We start from the raw sequence: 21,036 nt of genomic DNA on the forward strand, positions 1-21,036 counted from the left end.
TTGGTAGTAGGCTCAATAATGTTAAGCACCCTTCCCTCACTACTGAACAGAATGGGGCTTCCCTGCAGAGAGGATGCCAGGGCCAACTCAATAAGACTAACACAGAGCTTCCTATATATCAGGAGGAAGTGAGCAGCCAGCCCAGATGAACGGTCTGTAGTGATGCTCTTCTAAATGTTTATGTCCAAATGCAAACTACTGTATTTATTTTCCCAATTGTTTTTAACAGAGGCCCATTCTCCCTTTCCTACCTGAATGGTATCAAGCTCTGGTATGTTCAGTCATGTCAGTGTGATATTAGCTCTGAGAGAAACTGAGAGATTCCATGGTGTCATCTTTTCATAACAGAAGGCTAGAGTCAAACTGTTGCTCCCAGTCTCACAAGGATTAACAGACTAATGGTAATTTTCATGTAGGGCCAACCATAAAATGATATAATGAGAACTGCCCAGTGTTATTGCTATTTAGTGTTTACTATTCATTCTCACTCTACAGTAGCACAAACCAGCTAACCATGCCTATCAGATCAAATTTGCAAGTTAAGTACTGACATTTAAAAAATATGAAAGGAGACAACTATGCTCTTTCTAAATCTGGCATTAACTGCAATCAAGGGAGATTTGTGATACTTGTTCCACTTGTGTTCCTCTTTCAGCGCCCTTGACGGTAATGACTTGCTTTCAACATTATGCATGGGGCCTGGGTGTTTAAGTGGGATCAACCGCATCAAGTGCGAGTGAAAAGAGTAGATAAGCTGACATAAGGCTTTCATAATACTTTGACAACCACGGTTTAACCTCGGCATTCACTTCAAAGGAAAGGGGGGGAAAGACTTGAGGACTTGAGTCTTTCACACTGCTAAAATACTTTCCTAAGATTTCTTAAAGCTTTTCTAGGGTTAGATTGTGTTCTTTGACATATGTGGTAAGATTTGCCTGTCATAACAGCAGCATTAAGGCTCAAAACTATAATGCAGAACTAAATTATCAACATGGCCAATGTAGATAATGTGTAAATTGTTTAAATATGAAATGTACTCTATCCGGTGATTTCGCTGCTATGGCTGAAAACATAACTGGTCATTTCAGCCATTGCATATTTTTGTTCTTGCATGCTTTTCTCATGCAGTGTAGCCTGTACTAAGTGATTTTATGTAAACATGAGTATAAGCTAGATGTGGTGTCAGTGGAGTGATGCTGAGCTTCTTACACAGCACTCGGCAGGAGGATCAAAAGACACACATGTTCTTTACATAACCTGCTTGCATAACGAAATCCTGCTGCGGCATGAGTCACACTAATACTTACTCATATTTGTGGATAAACCCATATGACATACAATGCATTGCAAAAGTACTCACCCCCCTTGGTGTTTTTCCTATTTTGTTGCATTACATCCTGTAATTTACATGGATTTTTATTTGGATATCATGTAATGGACATACACAAAATAGTCCAAATTGGTGAAGTGAAATGAAAAAAATTATTTGTTTCAAAAAATTAAAAAAAATCAAAAAACGGAAAAGTGGTGCGTGCATATGTATTCACCCCTTTTGCTATGAAGCCCCTAAATAAGGTTTGCTGCAACCAATTACCTTCAGAACTCACAGAATTAGTTAAATAAAGTCCACCTGTGTGCAATCTAAGTGTCACAAGATCTGTCACATGATCTCAGATTCTGCAACACCACTAAGCAAAGGGGCACCACCAAGAAAACGGCACTATGAAGACCAAGGAGCTCTCCAAACAGGTCAGGGACAAAGTTGTGGAGAAGTACAGATCAGGGTTGGGTTATAAAAAAATATCAGAAACTTGAACATCCCACAGAGCGCCATTTAATCCATTCTTAAAAAATGGAAAGAATATTGCACCACAACAAACCTGCCAAGAGAGGGCCGCCCACCAAAACTCACGGGCCAGGCAAGGAGGGCATTAATCAGAGAGGCAACAAAGAGACCAAATATAACCCCGAAGAGACTCCCCAAACATATGGAAGAAGGAACTCTGGTCAGATGAGACTAAAATGTAGCTTTTTGGCCATCAAGGAAAATGCTATGTCTGGCACAAACCCAACACCTCTCATCACCCCGGGAACCCCATACCCACAGTGAAGCATGGTGGTGGCAGCACCATGTTGTGAGGATGTTTTTCATTGACAGGGACTGGGAAACCGGTCAGAATTAAAGGAATGATGGATGGCGCTAAATACAGGGAAATTGAGGGAAACCTGTTTCAGTCTTCCAGAGATTTGAGACTGGGACGGAGGTTCACCTTCCAGCAGGACAATGACTATAAGCATACTGCTAAAGCAACACTTGAGTGGTTTAAGGGGAACATTTAAATGTCTTGGAATGGCCTAGTCAAATCCCAGACCTCAATCCAATTGAGAATCTGTGTATGACTTAAAGATTGCTGTACACCAGCAGAACCCATCCAACTTGAAGGAGCTGGAGCAGTTTTGCCTTGAAGAATGGGCAAAAATCCCAGTGGCTTGATGTGCCAAGCTTATAGAGACATACCCCCAAGAGACTTGCAGCTGTAATTGCTGCAAAAGGCGGCTCTACAAAGTATTGACTTTGGGGGGATGAATAGTTATGCACGCTCAAATTCTTCATTTTTTCCTGTCTTATTTCTTGTTTGTTTCACAATAAAAAATATTTTGCATCTTCAAAGTGGTAGGCATGTTGTGTAAATCAAATGATACAAACCCCCCAAAAATCTATTTTAATTCCAGGGTGTAAGGCAACAAAATAGGAAAAATGCCAAGGGGTGAATACTTTCAAAAGCCACTATACGGTATGACGTTTTTACACTCACATAGGGCCAATATTGAAAAAACCTTGTTTGCACCCGATGCAAACATGTATATTCAAATTGGAATTAAACATTGAGGACAGAGCAAAACAAGTAAAATAACAGTTAGGAGAAAGAATACAACAAAAGTAAATTGTAAATGATGCAGTTTCATGTTTTAGCATTGTTTTTGGTGTTTTATCACTTGTTGAAAAAACGGTTGCAATTTTGCACCTGATGCAAATGCTTAGTAAATCTTCATATATCTTGCCTTGACATTTTTGTCAAGCAAATAGGACAAAAGAGGAAAAATAAGACCAATCATCCAATTTTGTGTTCCATTGCACCTGATAAGTGGGTAATAATGATGGTAGTTTAATTGATGATCTCCTCCCATTCAGAGCCTACATTTCCGAAACACAGTTTTATTTATTTCTAATTACACTCAAATTCAGGCATGATCATACTGTAATCAGGATTAAAGCATTGTTAATGTGCAGTAAAAAACAACAACATTGAGGTGGTTGTGAAACAAATATATTATTTTTTTGAAATACTTTCAATGTATACTTTTTCCTCATACATACATCTTATACACACATCAAGTCTCCACATACTCACAAATAACCTCTGTTGACTCATCTGAGCAGTGTAAATGACTTAATATTCTAGAAATACCCATGTATGGTGCCTATAAACTAAAAGCAATTTTTTAGGAGGACTTTGTCAATTCTGGTTAACACACCATATTACAAATCCCACTGTGGACCCATAGAGGCACAGTGCCTTAAGAAATTATTCACACCCCTTGACTTTTTCCACATATTGTTGTGTTACAGCCAGAATTTAACATTTATTAAATTTGTCACTGGCCTACGTACAATACCCTATAATGTCAAAGTGGAATTATGTTTTTAGAGCTTTTTACAAAAATAATTTTTATGAAAAGCTGAAATGTATTGAGTCAATAAGTATTCAACCCCTTTGTTATGGCAAGACTAAATACATTCAGGAGTACAAATCTGCTTAACAAGTCCCAATAAGTTGCATGGACTCTGTGTGCAATAATAATGTTTAACATGATTTTTGCAAGACTACCTAATCTCTGTACCCCACAGATACAATTATCTGTAAGATCCCTCAGTCAAGAATTGAATTTCAAACACAGATTCAACCACAAAGACCAGGGAAAAGCAGACATTGAATATCCCTTTGAGCATGGTGAAGTTATTAATTACACTTTGGATGGTGTATCAATACACCCAGTCACTACAAAGACACAGACGTCCTTCCTAACTCAGTTGCAGGAGAGGAAGGACACCGCTCAAGGATTTCATCATGACGCCAATGGTCACTTTAAAACAGTTACAGAGTTTAATGGCTGTGATAGGAGAAAACTGAGGATGGATCAACATTGTAGTTACTGCACAATACTAACCTAATTGACAGAGTGAAAAGAAGGAAGCCTGTACAGAATAAAATCTTCCAAAACATGCATCCAGCCTTTCTGCATAAGGCACTAAAGTAAACCTGCAAACAATTTGGCAAAGAAATTAACTTTTTGTCCAGAATACAAAGCATTACGTTTGGGGCAAATCCAATACAACACATCACTGAGTACCACTCTCCATATATTCAAGCAAAGTGGTGGCTGAATGATGCTATGGGTATGCTTGTCATCGGCAAGGACTAGGGAGTTTTTAGGATAAAAATAAATGGAATAGAGCTAAGCACAGTAAAAATTCTAGAGGAAAACCTGGTTCAGTCTGCTTTCCAAAAGACACTGGGAACAAATTCGCCTTTCGCCTTTCAGCAGCCTTAAAACATAAGGCCAAATATACACTGGAGTTGCTTACCAAGACGACATTGAATGTTCCTAAGTGGCCTAGTTTCAGTTATGACTTAAAAATACTTGAAAATGGCTGTACAATCCAGGTGTGCAAAGCTCTTAGAGACTTACCCAGAAAGACTCACAGCTGTAATTGCTGCCAAAGTTGATTCTAGCATGTTTTGACTCAGGGGGTTGAATACTTACAGTTGAAGTCGGAAGTTTACATACACTTATGTTGGAGTCATTAAAACTCATTTTTTAACCACTCCACACATTTCTTGTTAAGAAACTATAGTTTGGGAAAGTCGGTTAGGACATCTACTTTGTGCATGACACAAGTAATTTTTCCAACAATTGTTTACAGACAGATTATTTCACTTATAATTCACTGTATCACAATTCCGGTGGGGCAGAAATTTACATACACTAAGTTGACTGTACCTTTAAACAGCTTGGGAAATTCCAGAAAATGATGTCTTTAAGAAGCTTCAAACGCAGTGCCTCTTTGCTTGATATCATGGGAAAATCAAAATAAATCAGCCAAGACCCCAGAAAAAAAATGGTAGACCTCCACAAGTCTGGTTCATCCTTGGGAGCAATTTCCAAATGCCTGAAGGTACCACGTTCATCTGTACAAACAATAGTACGCAAGTATAAACACCATGGGACCACGTAGCTGCCATACCGCTCAGCAAGGAAGAGCCACTGCTACAAATCCACTATAAAAAAGCCAGACTACGGTTTGCAACTGCACATGGGGACAAAGATTGTACTTTTCTGAAAAATGTCCTCTGGTCTGATGAAACACAAATAGAACTGTTTGGCCATAATGACCATCATTATGTTTGGAGGAAAAAGGGGAAGGCTTGCAAGCCGAAAAACACCATCCCAACCGTGAAGCACGGGGGTGGCAGCATCATGTTGTGGGGGTGCTTTGCTGCAGGAGGGACTGGTGCACTTCACAAGATAGATGGCATCATGAGGAAGGAAAATGATGTGGATATATTGAAGCAACATCTCAAGACATCAGTCAGGAAGTTAAAGCTTGGTCGCAAATGGGTCTTCCAAATGGACAATGACCCCAAGCATACTTTCAAAGTTCTGGAAAAATGGCTCAAGGACAACAAAGTCAAGGTAATGAAGTGACCATCACAAAGCCCTGACCTCAATCCTATAGACAATTTGTGGGCAGAACTGAAAAAGTGAGGAGGTCTACAAACCTGACTCAGTTACACCAGCTCTATCTGAAGGAATGGGCCAAAATTGACCCAACTTATTGTGGGAAGCTTGTGGAAGGCTACCTGAAACTTTTGACCCAGGTTAATTTAAACAATTTAAAGGCAATGCTACGAAATACTAATTGAGTGTATGTATACTTCTGACCCATTGGGAATGCGATGAAAGAAATAAAAGCTGAAATAAATAATTCTCTCTACTATTATTCTGACATTTCACATTACCACTTAAAACCACTTAAAATAAAGTGGTGATCCTAACTGACCTAATACAGGGAATTTTTACTAGGATTAAATGTCAGGAATTGTGAAAAACGGAGTTTAAATGTATTTGGCTAAGGTGTATGTACACTGCCAACTTCAACTGTATCTAATCAAGAATTATTATTGTTTTATTTTTCATTAATAGTTTTTACAAATGTTCAAAAAAAATATCCACTTTCACATTACATTTTGTGTAGATCGTTATCAAAAATGACAATTAAATCCATTTTAATCCCATTTTCTAACACAACAAAATGTGGAAATAGTCAAGGGGTGTGAAGGCATACCTTCAAAGAATTCCTATGGATAGACATCTAGCCTCCTTCTATTTTAATCAACTCTGTTTGACGGTGTCCATATTAGGACAGCCTAAGTCCTGCTAAGATTGAAACAAGTCCTGCTGAGAATGAGGGTGTCATAATATTAACACCATACAGGTTAAATCTTGCTGTTGTTGCCGCGGTTAAAATCGTACACAATATCGCTTAAAATGTGGTGACAATAGTTAAAAACTTCTTGCATAGCAAAGGACATCACTGTATCATCCAGAGATGGCAGTTTTTCAATTTTGATCCTAAGCTCACAATTCCCTACTTAAAGGAGCACAACTATAACATTCATATCTCGTTTCTTGATTWAAAAAAAAGTTTAAAGCAGTATTTCCAAACTCTCCAAACCACAATGTATGCATAAACTCTATTTCTAGTACTCTCTCTACAATACTACCTAACATAGTTTTGTGTATACTGTACATGTATCTTAAAACTCTGTACATTATTGCATTAAGGAGTCACAATACAGTGCCCTGACAAAAACATTGACATCACATAGAAATCAAAGGCCCATGACGTCCCTGCCAGACAACAGGCAGGTCAGCATTAATGTGCAATTCTCCATTTTGTCTTTGGACAAACAAACAGTTGTTTATCTTATAATAACACTGAAATTGAAGGACCGAAGGAAAACATCCCAGATTTTGCAGGGATGTTTATTGTGGCTTTGAAAGAGTTAATCGCAGCTGGTGTCAGTTGTTCAGCCCACAAGAGTTAGAAGAAAAGTTGAGACGCCTGATTTGAGGTCAATCATGGCACTGTATCCCATAGCTTTCTCCACCATACAAACACTGGAGACAAGCTAGCCCCCATCATCGGTCTAAAACAACACAGCACTTCCTCTGCTGTCCAGCACTACCACAAATTCACACCGATCATGTGTAAGGTGAGATTGAAAGAAGTCCTGACACTGAGGCTGTCCTAATAGGACACCGTACATGTGACTGGTGTTGTCCTTACATTGTGCCGAGAAACCGCGGTAATTCAGGTCAATCAGGGTGTAGACAGTTCAATGCTCCCCTCGGTTAAGGTTCAGCAGGTTTAGGAGAAACATGTTGTCGGGTCAAGCTCCGTAATCCTGACTGCCCCAGTGTGAACGTTGCCATGGTAACACCTCTCATACACATCTCAGAGCTCTCTGAGGAACAGTTTGACACCAACCACTTGTGACTCTGAGGCTGTCATAATATGGACACTGTGCACACAAAGCTGGACCTCCCTCTGTGCTCAGGTGGTCGGGATGAGGGGTTCAAAGGTCAATATGGGGCGAAGAGGATGGACCCTCCTGTTGGCCGGATAGGGCCAGGAGCTGCTCGCAGGAAAGAGGGCGGGAGGGCGACTTTCTGGAAGATGGAGGTGTTGGGCCGCGGGTGGAGGGAGATGGAGGGTATTGTGGTGGGAATGAACGGGCTGGAGAGGAAAGCCTGAGACAGGGGCTTCACAAGGTCCTTCTGGAATGCGAGTTTAGCCTGAGGGGAAGAGAACAACTCCATGAGACACAACAATTCACATGGGGTAAGGTGTGTAATGCTATCCAATTCTATAATTGACTGATTAGTCAACAAATAAATCTGTAAACTAATCCACCAGAGAGACTACTCTAGCCTCTCTGCTCAAACAGACTACCCATAGGCAATGTGTAATATCAATTAAAAGAGAACAGCCACCGGGTGAGATAATACAGTTAATTTTGTACATTGTCAACTGAATTAATAAAGATATAATCTCAGGACATTATCTCAGGATACTGGATATTATTAGTTGCTATTCTCTTTTCGTCTGGAAACATAGTGTATATACGCTGAGTATGTATACACTGTGTAAGGGAGTGCGTAATTGGCGGCAGGAGAGCAAAACATGACAGTTTTATTCATAAAACCACCGGTAACCAGAACCACAAACAAATGGGTACAAAACCCGTCGCGCACCAGAGAAAACGTGCACATGCACTTACAATAAACAATGCCGCACAAAGACATGGGGGGAACAGAGGGTTAAATACACAACATGTAAAGAAGGAAATTGAGACCAGGTGTGTGAGAAGACAAGACAAATGGAAAATGAAAAGTGGATCGATGATGGCTAGAAGACCGGCGACGCCGACCGCCGAGCGCCGCCCGAACAAGGAGAGGAACCGACTTCGGCGGAAGTCAGACTGACCAGACCGAAAAGGTGAATCGAGGTGAAAACTATGATACCTTATTGATGTCACTTGTTAAATCTACTTCAATCAGTGTAGATGAAGGGGAGTAGACAGGTTAAAGAAGGATTTTTAAGCCTTGAGATTATTGAGACATGGATTGTGTATGTGTGCCATTCAGAGGGTGAATGTGCAGACAAAATATTTAAGTGCCTTTGGACGGTGTATGGTAGTACGTGCCAGGCGCACCGGTTTGAGTGTGTCAAGAACTGCAACACTGCTGGGTTTTTCACACACAACAGTTTCCCATGTGTAACAAGAATGGAACCACCCAAAGGACATCCAGCCAACTTGACACAACTGTCGGAAGCATTGGAGTCAACATGGGCTAGCATCCCTATGGAACGCTTTCGACACCTTGTAGAGGCCATGCCCTGCCGAATTGAGGTTGTTCTGAGGGCAAAAGGAAGATGGAAAGGTGGAAGGTGGAATATTAGGAAGGTGGAAAGGAAATAGCTAGTCAGTTGAACAACTGAATGCATTCAACTGAAATATGTCTTCCACATTTAACCCAACCCCTCTGAGTCAGAGAGGTGCGGGGGGCTGCTTTAATCAACATCCACGTCATCGGCGCCCGGAGAAAAGTGGGTTAAATGCCTTGCTCAGGGGCAGAATGACAGATTTTTACCTTGTCAACTTGGGGATTTGATCCAGCAACCTGTCGGTCACAGGCCAACGCTCCTACCCACCAGGGTACCTGCCGTGTTCTTAATGTTTTGTGCACTCAGTGTAGATTTGACAAATCTCCACCAAAACTGAGAAAAATGACTGATGATAATACTGCCTTACTTCTAGTGTGGTGGTGGCGGTGCTGTGTTGCTGCTTGCTGTAAGGACTGTATTTGGGCTTCAAGGGTTTCCCGGCCACTCGGTCTTTGTGCCTCCGACTGGAAATGTGCTAAAACAAGTACAAAAAAGGGTTGACATTAGTCCTGTTGGCGCATTAAATATTACCTTTCAAAGTCGTTCATACTCAGTGTATATACAAACTCAATATGGCCGACGTAAGCAAATCACTAAACTGGCACTGATTTCGTATTTCTTCAGAGCTAATCAGTTTGATCTAGTTGTAACCTTTCATTGTAGAACATATCTCAGGGATGGGAAGCTCTGGTCTTACAGGGTCGCAGTATGTGCAGGCTTTTATTCCAGCCCAGTACTAACCCATGGCTGATTGAAATAATACATTCTAAATCAAGACTAGTTTATCAGGTTTTTTCAACATTTGGAACAAAAGCCTGCACATACTGCGGCCATCCAGAAAATGACAACCCATGCCTTAGGCCTATTCATTATAAATGTGAAGTTATTAACTGCTAATTTTGGTGGAGATTCACATAATTACACTGTCATAGTACCTGTGGGAGAAAAATACAAAAGTGTTTGACTCATGGAGGCCATATTCCATGAATTAGAGACTTCATATGATCATCTTTGCAAGATGATAGGCATTTCAAATGTAATTTGACTACACAGGCAATGGCATGGCACATACACAAAAAGTTGTACAAATAACAAACTATACCGCGGTATAGGATTTTGTGACAAAGACAGTGTTGTGTTGCACACACACTGAGGCAATTGTTCTGCCAACTCAATCCACTTGTTGTACAGAGGTAAAATGTATTATTTTGGATTTGTGATCAATTCAATTAATAAATGTTGAGATTGTCTGTAATTGTTTATTTCTTTACCTGTTTGAGCTGGATCTCTGAGTTGACGTGGACATCACAGATTTCGCAGTGGAACGTCTTGTTCTGCAGGCCTGAGCCTTTGGTGATGGTGGCCTGGACCTTGAGCTTAGCCCCTGGCCTGGGATAGGCTTTGATGGGCCCTGCTCCATCCCTCGCATCCAGCATCGTTTTGTGCTTGGAACCTGGTAAGGATGTGGAATAACAAGCAAGCAAATTAAAGAGGCTATTCGTCACGTTTAAAGGGTGCTCTTGAGCCAAAAGGAGCACATCCCATAGATGGACAGAAATTACACCTCCCCAGACAATAAATGTATCATTACATTATATGTACAGTATATGAACCATAGCCAAATTTTCATGTGAACAATTAGCAACTAGTAGATTCCATTTAGCCGACCTGTGTTGTGAGCCTCAAGCTGGGAGAGGGAGTTGACGGCTACTTTGCATAACGAACAGTAGAGAAGCTTCTTGGCCTTCTCCTCCTCTGATTCGTCGGAGTGCGTGCATGGGGCGGGGGCAGCAGGCACAGCAGGCACCGGGGTTGGTTTAGTGAGTGTGGGCTTTGGCATCTCTGGGGCCGGACTGGCAGGTGTGGGCTCACACAAAGGTTTACACAGGATAGATGAAGGCGCCAATGCCAGGCCAGAAGCTGGGAAAAACGATTTTGAAGACGCCATGGTGTAGAGATTGTTTGGATATAACCCTTTTTTAACTGAAAATCAAACAGACCCAACAGTTAAACCACCTCATAACCCACTTAACACAGTGTTGTGCTACAGAGTTAGTACGTATGGGGATTGGGCTTTTTCTGTGTGTGTGTTTTATTAGATAGGACACTAGCTCGAAACCACGCTTGCACTGATACAGTGGCTGTATTCTGGAGGCAGCGGCTTAGACCGCTTGACCACGACAGGCCACAGAATTGGGCATTGATACATGCAATCTGTGATCAATTGAATGAATGCGATGAGAGCCTTTTCTCTCTCAAACTAGTCTGAATTGCACGTATCAAAAGGTATTAAACTAGTCTGAATTACATGTCTGTAAGGTATTGATACATGCCGTTAGACTCCCTCTATGGTTTTATCTAACCTTAATCCAACCTAACGTCATCTGACCTCCATCTGTTCAGGATTGATGAGTCAGAGAGCATTTCCACAGATGCTGTCAAGCAGTGCTCTGGGTCGTGCAAATAGGGGTACGCTGTAGCAAAACGAAAAACACAATTTCAGGTATTACCTCCACATTTTGGACCAATTTCTTCCTTTTCGTGGCTATGAATTAGCCAGTAAATTTGAGCTGACCTGCGGAGGAACAGGCCGTACACATGATGATGGTGCTTTTTTTTAAATATTATTTTTTACAGGCAATCTGCAATTGGTACATAAATKAATGATATATGTATCCATTGATTCTCTGAGAATAGACAGTAACTTCTGAATGCCACATGAGCTTAATTCAACTGTCGTGACCGATCAGAACCCAAAATATAAGCTTGTTTTACTCCATTGTTTGTAAACAATGTAACTGTTGATGGCCACTTTGCCTATAATGCTGATATCATGGATGGTCATTCCCTGCATCCATAGCTTTGTCTATGAATTTGCAGGTGCTTACATTTCTCCAGCCCCATCCCTAAGCTGCGGCGGGGTTAAACTTATTCACAATATACCTTGCTCATATCGATATCACAACAAATTATTGATATTGGGACCCAGCACTACTTATCCAGCACGAATACATCTATCACTAAACCAAGCAACAGCCCAGGTGGTAGCGTAGCCTACCAGTCCCAACTCAGACCAATGGGTATGCAATCCAACACCACTTTCATAGGTCAGTGACTTTAGCAATCCAACTCAGCACATTGATGTAGGCACCACATTCAAATGACCCTGACACATGTTCACAAGCTCCTCTGAGCTGAGGCATAACAATAACACACAGAGAAGCGAATACACACACTCACAAACACACTTAACATCATCACAAGTCCAAACGCCTGAGACAAAGACCAATAAGAAAACGGCTGTATAGAGCATGCAGCATAAATATTCGGAGTAGACAATGGCCTGTCCCAAATGGTACACTATTCCCTATATAGTGCGCTACCTTTGACCAGAGCYCACATAGGGCTCTAGTCAAAAGTAATGCACTATGTAGGGAATAGGGTGCCATTTGGAACTCAACCTTAAACAAGAGGAGCTATTAACCTGGTTGTTCAGAGCTGCAGGCAGTGAGAGCGATACTGGAGGAGGAAGAGGAGGTGGTGGAGGATATGAATCTCTTTCCTCTGTCCTGGCTGGGTGTGCTGTAGTTTTTCAGGGTCTTATGTTTAGGGGTCTCCTGCGCTTTGAGCTTCTTGGCATGTTTGCTGCCTTTGTAGTGCGCATCGGCTTGGCTCTACAAAGGGGAAGAAATGAACTGTTCTGTCAGGCTCATTTCTAACACAGAGATTACTGCCACACACACACACACGCACGCACGCACGCACGCACGCACGCACGCACGCACGCACGCACGCACATTTTCACCATAAAAATGCACCTTTATAATACAGCATTACATGCATAATTGCTGTCACTTTCGAGAACAGTGTATTACCGCTAATTGATTTTATTTTGGAATATTCGCATTTATAGCCTACTGCCGTGTGCGCATTGCTACGCTTATAATGTGAAAAAATTGCCTAATAGTTTATCCACATTTTAAGCTAAACGTTCTGATCTGTTACATCAGCCTCAATGCTTTTAAAAGTTTTTTTGATGCGAGTATGTTTGGAATATTCATTTATTGCACAGCAGGACAAGTTGACTACAAGAATAGGTCAACTTTTGTACTATAGGGGGAATAGTAGATTGATATAGGCTAGTGCTTTTGCTGTTTGTTAGGCCTACTCATCTTGTTGGCTGATGAAAAGTAGGATAAATGTGGACACTTCTAACATCTTCAATATGCTCCTCGGGATTCGAAAAGAGGGACACACGCAGTTGCGTCCCTAATGTGTCTGTATTCATTCACTTGTAGCCTACTTCTTAGCTGAAATGCATCTGAGAAGGACCCGATCACATGACTGGCATTGGCTAATAAGAATTGAGATATCTGAGAGAGCCACGTGAGCGAGAGGTGCTTTGGAGCATTGCAGCCAGGAGAAGGGAATTATATTCATTATATTCAGCCCAAAAGGCATGGATTTTTTTTCGGGGGCATTACGCCACACAAGGGGAATTGCCGCCAGGATATCTGAGGCCTGTTGAAAATATTATCTGTGTGTGCAGCCGGCACAATAAACAGATCTGAGATCATACCTTTCATGCAACTATTTTTTCGAAATCATCATTAGAGTCCCATCATGCAGCCTTAGAATGTATTCAAAATCTAAACATATATCCCAACATTTATATCACAACTCAAGTGGCATAAATAACTCTAAATTAAGCATACAGTTGAAGTCGGAAGTTTACATACACTTAGGTTGGAGTCATTAAAACTCATTTTTCAACCACTCCACAAATTTCTTGTTAACAAACTATAGTTTTGGCAAGTCGGTTAGGACATCTTATTTGTGCATGACACAATACATTTTTCCAACAATTATTTCACTTATAATTCACTGTATCACAATTCCAGTGGGTCAGAAGTTTACATACACTAAGTTGACTGTGCCTGTCCAGAAAATGTCCAGAAAATGATGTCATGGCTTTAGAAGCTTCTGATAGGCTAATTGACATCATTTGAGTCAATTGGAGGTGTACCTGTGGATGTATCTCAAGGCCTACCTTCAAACTCAGTGCCTCTTTGCTTGATTTTCATGGGAAAATCAAAGAAATCAGCCAAGACCTCAGAAAAAGAATTGTAGACCTCCACAAGTCTGGTTCATCCTTGGGAGCAATTTCCAAATGCCTGAAGGTACCACGTTCATCTGTACAAACAATAGTACGCAAGTATAAACACCATGGGACCACGTAGCTGTCATACCGCTCAGGAAGGAGACGCGTTCTGTCTCCTAGAGATGAACGTACTTTGGTGCGAAAAGTGCAAATCAATCTCAGAACAACAGCAAAGGACCTTGTGAAGATGCTGGAGGAAACAGGTACAAAAGTATCTATATCCACAGTAAAACGAGTCCTATGTCGACATAACCTGAAAGGCCGATCAGCAAGGAAGAATCCACTGCTCCAAAACCGCCATAAAAAAGCCAGATTACGGTTTGCAACTGCACATGGGAACAAAGATTGTACTTTTTGGAGAAATGTCCTCTGGTCTGATGAAACAAAATAGAACTGTTTGGCCACAATGACCATCATTATGTTTGGAGGAAAAATAGGGAGGTTAGCAAGCCGAAGAACACCATCCCAACCGTGAAGCACGGGGAGTGGCAGCATCATGTTGTGGGGGTGCTTTGCTGCAGGAGGGACTGGTGCACTTCACAAAATAGATGGCTTCATGAGGCAGGAAAATTATGTGGATATATTGATGCAAGATCTCAAGACATCAGTCAGGAAGTTAAATATTGGTTGCAAATGGGTCTTCCAAATGGACAATGACCCCAAGCAAACTTCCAAAGTCATGGCAAAATGGCTTAAGGACAACAAAGTCAAGGTATTGGAGTGGCCATCACAAAGCCCTGACCTCAATCGTATAGACCATCTGTGGACAGAACTGAAAAAGCGTGTGCGAGCAAGGAGGCCTTACAAACCTGACTCATTCACACCAGCTCTGTCAGGAGGAATGGGCCAAAATTCACCCAACTTATTGTGGAAGGCTACCCGAAACGTTTGACCCAAGTTAAACAATTTAAAGGCAATGCTACCAAATACTAATTGAGTGTATGTAAACTTCTGACCCACTGGGAATGTGATGAAAGAAATAAAATATGAAATGAATCATTCTCTCCTATTATTCTGACATTTCACATTCTTAAAATAAAGTGGTGATCCTAACTGACCTAAGACAGGGAATTTTTACTAGGATTAAATGTCAGGAATTGTGAAAAACTGAGTTTAAATGTATTTGGCTAAGGTGTATGAAAACTTTCAACTTCAACTGTATACTGTAGGAGAACCAGTTTCTTTGTTAACCACTCAACACAGAATAGCTGCATGTGCACACTTCCTTTGAAATCATTTGGAGAAACTATCCTTTCTATTTTATTAAGTTATGTTCAATTGTATTCTTCATAATATATAATTATAAAAAATAATTCCATGGGATTCTAAACAAATCTTGTCTGCTAAATGAACTAGTGTAGCCCACAGCCATATGGCATAGCCATATCAGGGCCTAACATAATGACAACTCACAGTATGCTATTCTGTTCTTCTGAAATAACACTCTTTTTCATCGCTATAGGTTTGGTAAATTCACCTCTGAAGGTGAAATGTGTACTTACATTCTAAAATCTTGCTCTGATTTATCATCCAAAGRRTCCCAGAGTGTCGTTTTGTTAGATAAAATCCTTTTTCATATCCTGAAAAGGTCCATATAGCATGCACGATCGATTTTGTATTTCCACTCATTCAATTTGCAAAGAAAGGAATCTGTGAAAATCTAACCCTAAACGTTGTTTCAACCAGTCAAATCACGTTTGTATGTATTGCTCAGAGATCCTAGAACGTAACCAGACTTCACTATATCATTAGGGGTGTAGTATATCCTATATTGGTCAGAGAGCGACGCCTTCATGGCACGCCGATGACGCGGGTGGTCTTCACTTGATCGACTAACTTTGTCAAATAAGCACCAATCGGGGTCAAACAAGGCTAGCTAGATAGCCAATGAGCTGGGCTTTACGTAAAATGTAGCTGCTAAACTTGTGCAACAGCATGCCTTTCCTTTTTGGACAAAAATTATAAGAATATTCAGAGTTATGAGGTTATGAAAACTGGTTGTTTTGCAAATGTTGAACTTATAACATGGCTACTAATACTGGAAAAGCTAAGTCATAGTCCAAGTATACAGATTTGATGATATTCTTGCAGAAAAATGTAATATGAATGCAAATGTCTCCTTCACAATTTGCCCAAATGTACTTGGATGACTTCACACTAAATGTTATGTAGTTTCCTCATACTTCAAGTTATCCGTCTGAAAATTTGCACATACACTGCTGCCTTCTTGTGGACACCATTGGAACCAGAGTGATGGCTATAAATGGGACCTTTTTGTTGCATTTCAAAGATGGTGGTAGAAAAAAAAAAMMAAAACWGTTGTTTTTTTCTTTGTATTTTCTTCTACCAGATCTATTGTGTTATATTCTCCTACATTTAATTCACATTTCCACAAACTTCAAAGTGTTTCCTTTCAAATGGTTCCAAGAATATGCATATCCTTGCTACAGACAGTTCGATTTGGGCATGTCATTTTAGGCGAAAATTGAAAAAAAGGGGGTATCCCAACCATATTTTCACATGTATTAMATTTTGCGGTTTCACATGTATAAAATGTTCACATGTGAAAATTGGATATGCAGTTTCACAAGTCAAAAACACCCTGATCTGTTTCACCTGTCCTTGTGATTGTCTCCATCCCCCTCCAGGTGTCGCCCATCTTCCTCATTATCCTCTGTGTATTATACTCGTGTTCTCTGTTTGTTTGTCTCCAGTTCGTCTTGTTTGTCGAGTCAACCAGCGTTTTTCTCAGCTCCTCTTTTTTCCCCAGTCTCTCCTTTTCTCACCCCTCTGGTTTTGACCCTTGCCTGTCCTGTCTCTGAGCCCGCCTGCCCGACTACTCTGACTGTCCTGACCCTGAGCCCACATGCCATCCTGTACCTTTGCCCCTATACTCTGGATTATCGACCCCTGCCTGCCTTGATCTGTCGTTGCCTGCCCCTATTAAACATTGTTACTTCAACAGTCTGCATCTGGGTCTTACCTTGATTCCTGAAATTCACATGAAAATCTCACTTTCACATGTGGAATTGGCAAGTTCACATTTGAAAATAAAATACAATTTGTGGGTTCACGTTTAAGAAAACTCCACGTGAAAAACATTCACATGTGAAAATCACATTTGCAGTTTCAAGTGAAAATCTGAAGTGAGATTTTTTTCACCGGTGGAATTAGGGTGACCACATGTAAAATGCCCAATTGAGGGACAAAGAWTTTTTTTTGCGGGACATACACAGAAGACATTCACAGAATACATTTATTTGGGACAATGACCGCATAGTGTTACGCCTGTCGTCGGAATGAGACCAAGGTGCAGCGTAGTAGGCGTACATTTTGAATTTCTTAAATGAACACCAAAAAAACAAGAAAGAAAAACGACACGTAAAGTATTGTCACGCTAACACAGCAACTAACAAAAACAAGATCCCACAACAGAAGGTGGGAAAAAAGGCTGCCTAAGTATGATCCCCAATCAGAGACAACGATAGACAGCTGCCTCTGATTGGGAACCATACTCGGCCAACAAAGAAATATAAACACAGATTTTCCACCCTAGTCACACCCTGACCTACCAAATAGAGAATTTAAAGGATCTCTAAGGTCAGGGCGTGACAGTACCCCCCCCCCAAAGGCGCGGACACCCGGACGCAAACCTGAACCTATAGGGGAGGGTCCGGGTGGGCATCTACCCTCGGTGGCGGCTCCGGTTCGAGATGTAGCCCCCACTCCCTACGCTGATCCCTCCACTTCTGTGGAACCGTACCGTGGATCGTCGCCGGAGACTCCAGACCATGAATCGTTGCCGGAGGAACCGGACTGTGGATCATCGCCGGAGGCTCTGAACAGGGAACCACCGCTGGAGGTYCCGGACTGCAGATCGTCGCCGGGGGCTCCGGACTGGGAACCCCCGCTGGAGGCTCTGGACTGCAGCTCGTCGCTGAAGACTCTGGACTGCGGATCGTCGCTGGAGGCTCTGGACTGCGGATCGTCGCTGGAGACTCCGGACTGCGACAGTCGCTGGAGGCTCCGGAATGCGGACCGTCGCTGGAGGCTCCGGACTCGGGGACCGTCTCTGGAGGCTCCGGACTGGGGACCGTCTCTGGAGGCTCCGGACTGGGAACGTCTCTGGGAGGCTCCGGACTAGTGACTGTCGCTGCAGGCTCCTTGCCATGGATCGTCACTAAAGGCTCCGGGCCATGGATCATCACTGGAGGCTTCGTGCCATGGATTATCACTAGAGGCTCCGGGCCATGGATTATCACTGGAGGCTTCGTGGCATGGATCATCACTACAGGCTCCGGGCCATGGATCATCACTGGAGGCTTCGTGCCATGGATCATCACTGGAGGCTTCGTGCCATGGATCATCACTGGAGGCTTCGTACGAGGAGCTGGAACAGGTCTCACCGGACTGAGGAGACATACTGGAAGCCTGGTGCGGGGAACTACGTGTCCTGGCTGGACACCCACTTTAGCTCGGTGAGTGTGGAGAGCTGGCACGGGATGCACTAGGCTATGAAGGCGCAGGATATGCTGGGCCGTGGAGGCGCACTGGAGGTCTGGAGCGTAGAGCTGGCACAACGCGTCCTGGCTGAATCCCCCCTGTAGCACGGCAAGTGCGGAGAGCTGGCACAGGCCGCACTGGGTTGTGCTGGCGAACTGGGGATACCGTGCGTAGAGCTGGCGCAGGATATCTTGGGCCGAAGAGACGCACCGGAGGCCAGGAACGCTGAGCCAGCACAATCCGTCCTGGCTGAATGCCCACTCTAGCACGGCAACTGCGGGGAGCTTGCACAGAGCGCACCGGGCTGTGGATGCGCACTGAAGGCATGGTGCGCAGAACCGGATAACACGGTGCTTGACCGGTCACTCGCTCCCCACGGTAAGCACGGGGAGTTGGCTCAGGTCTGAACCCTGACTCCGCCAATCTCCCCGTCTGCCCCCGGGGGCTGCCTCTCGTGCTTGCTTCGTTGAGCTAACTCCTAGTAACGTCGCCGTTCCGCTTTCGCTGCCTCCATCTCCTCCTTCGGACGGCGATACTCCCCTGCCCTGTCCTCCCTCCAGGATTTCCTCCCAGGTCCAGTCCTCCTGACCACACTGCTTGGTCCGTTGGTGGTGGGATCCTCTGTTACGTCTGTCATTAAATTAAGACCAAGGTGCAGCGTCGTAGGCGTACATTTTGAATTTCTTAAATGAACACCAAAAAAACAAGAAAGAAAAACGACACATAAAGTATTGTCGCGCTAACACAGCAACTAACAAAAACCAGATCTCACAACAGAAGGTGGGAAAAAGGKCTGTCTAGGTATGATCCCCAATCAGAGACAACGATAGACAGCTGCCTCTGATTGGGAACCATACTCGGCCAACAAAGAAATATAAACATAGATTTCCCACCCGAGTCCAAAAATGGATGTAGCAACTAAGGATTTCCCCATAGTTCTGCTGTATTAAGGTCAAGGCCTGTTAAAGGGGAAATCCTTAGTTGCTACATCCATTTTTGGACTATAAATGAATGATTCTTGAAGAATATAATGTATAAATGCCTCAAGAGCTTAGTACAATTCTCGAACCCCATCAGAACCCAAAATATACGTCTGTTTTACAGTGTTTGTAAACAAAGTAAATGTAAACATCCTAACAACATGSTTAAAACTATAATTTTGATATCATGTAATGGTCAGTCCTTGCATCCATAGCCCTCTCCTGTACTCRCTGCTCACCCACGACTGCGTGGCCTTGCATGCTTCCAACTCAATCATCAAGTTTGCAGACAACACTACAGTGGTAGGCCTGATTACCAACAATGATGAGACAGCCTACAGGGAGGAGATGAGGGCCCTTGGAGTGTGGTGTCAGGAAAATAACCTCTCACTCAACGTTAACAAAACAAAGGAGATCATTGGGGACTTCAGGAAACATCAGAGGGAGCACCCCCCATCCACATCGACGGGACAGTAGTGGAGAAGGTGTAAAGTTTTAAGTTCCTCGGCGTACACATCACAGACAAACTGAAAGGGTCCACCCACACAGACAGCGTTGTGAAGAAGGCGCAACAGCGCCTCTTCAACCTCAGGAGGCTGAAGAAATTTGGCTTGTCATCTACAACACTCACAAATATTTACAGATGCACAATYGAGAGCATCCTGTCGGGATGTATCATCGCCTGGTACGGCAATTGCACCGCCCTCAACTGCAAGGCTCTCCAAAGGATAGTGTGGTCTGCACAACGCATCACCGGGGGCAAACTACCTGCCCTCCAAAACACCTACAGCACCTGATGTCACAGGAAGGCCAAAAAGATCATCAAGGACAACAACCACCTGAGCCACTGCCTGTTCACCCCTCTATCATCCAGAAGGTGAGGTCAGTACAGGTGCATCAAAGCTGGGACCGAGAGACTGAAAAACAGCTTCTATATAAATCAAATCAAATTTATTTATAAAGCCCTTCTTACATCAGCTGATATCTCAAAGTGCTGTACAGAAACCCAGCCTAAAACCCCAAACAGCAAGCAATGCAGGTGTAGAAGCACGGTGGCTAGGAAAAATTCCTTAGAAAGGCCAGAACCTAGGAAAAAACCTAGAGAGGAACCAGGCTATGAGGGGTGGACAGTCCTATTCTGGCTGTGCCAGGTGGAGATTATAACAGAACATGGCCAAGATGTTCAAATGTTCATAGATGACCARCAGGGTCAAATAATAATAATTACAGTGGTTGTTGAGGGTGCAACAGGTCAGCACCTCAGGAGTAAATGTCAGTTGGCTTTTCGTAGCCGATCACATTCAGAGTATCTCTAC

General features: G+C 42.7%; 1 protein-coding gene across 1 annotated transcript in view; it reads right to left on the bottom strand.

Annotated features, from left to right (window-relative positions):
* Positions 1–3,110: 3,110 nt before the first annotated feature.
* LOC111971070 (zinc finger protein 385B-like) overlaps positions 3,111–21,036 on the bottom strand; it is a 113,843-nt gene continuing 95,917 nt past the window's right edge. Inside the window, exons 4-8 of the mRNA XM_023997872.2 lie at positions 12,561–12,750; positions 10,745–11,059; positions 10,348–10,529; positions 9,444–9,551; positions 3,111–7,923 (exon numbers count right to left, since the gene is read on the bottom strand). Coding sequence (XP_023853640.1) covers positions 7,711–7,923; positions 9,444–9,551; positions 10,348–10,529; positions 10,745–11,059; positions 12,561–12,750 — 1,008 coding nt within the window. The 3' untranslated portion in view covers positions 3,111–7,710. The remainder of the gene's footprint in view (positions 7,924–9,443; positions 9,552–10,347; positions 10,530–10,744; positions 11,060–12,560; positions 12,751–21,036) is intronic.

This window comes from Salvelinus sp. IW2-2015, linkage group LG12 (genome assembly GCF_002910315.2).
Source record: "Salvelinus sp. IW2-2015 linkage group LG12, ASM291031v2, whole genome shotgun sequence".
Classification (NCBI taxonomy): Eukaryota; Metazoa; Chordata; class Actinopteri; order Salmoniformes; family Salmonidae; genus Salvelinus; species Salvelinus sp. IW2-2015.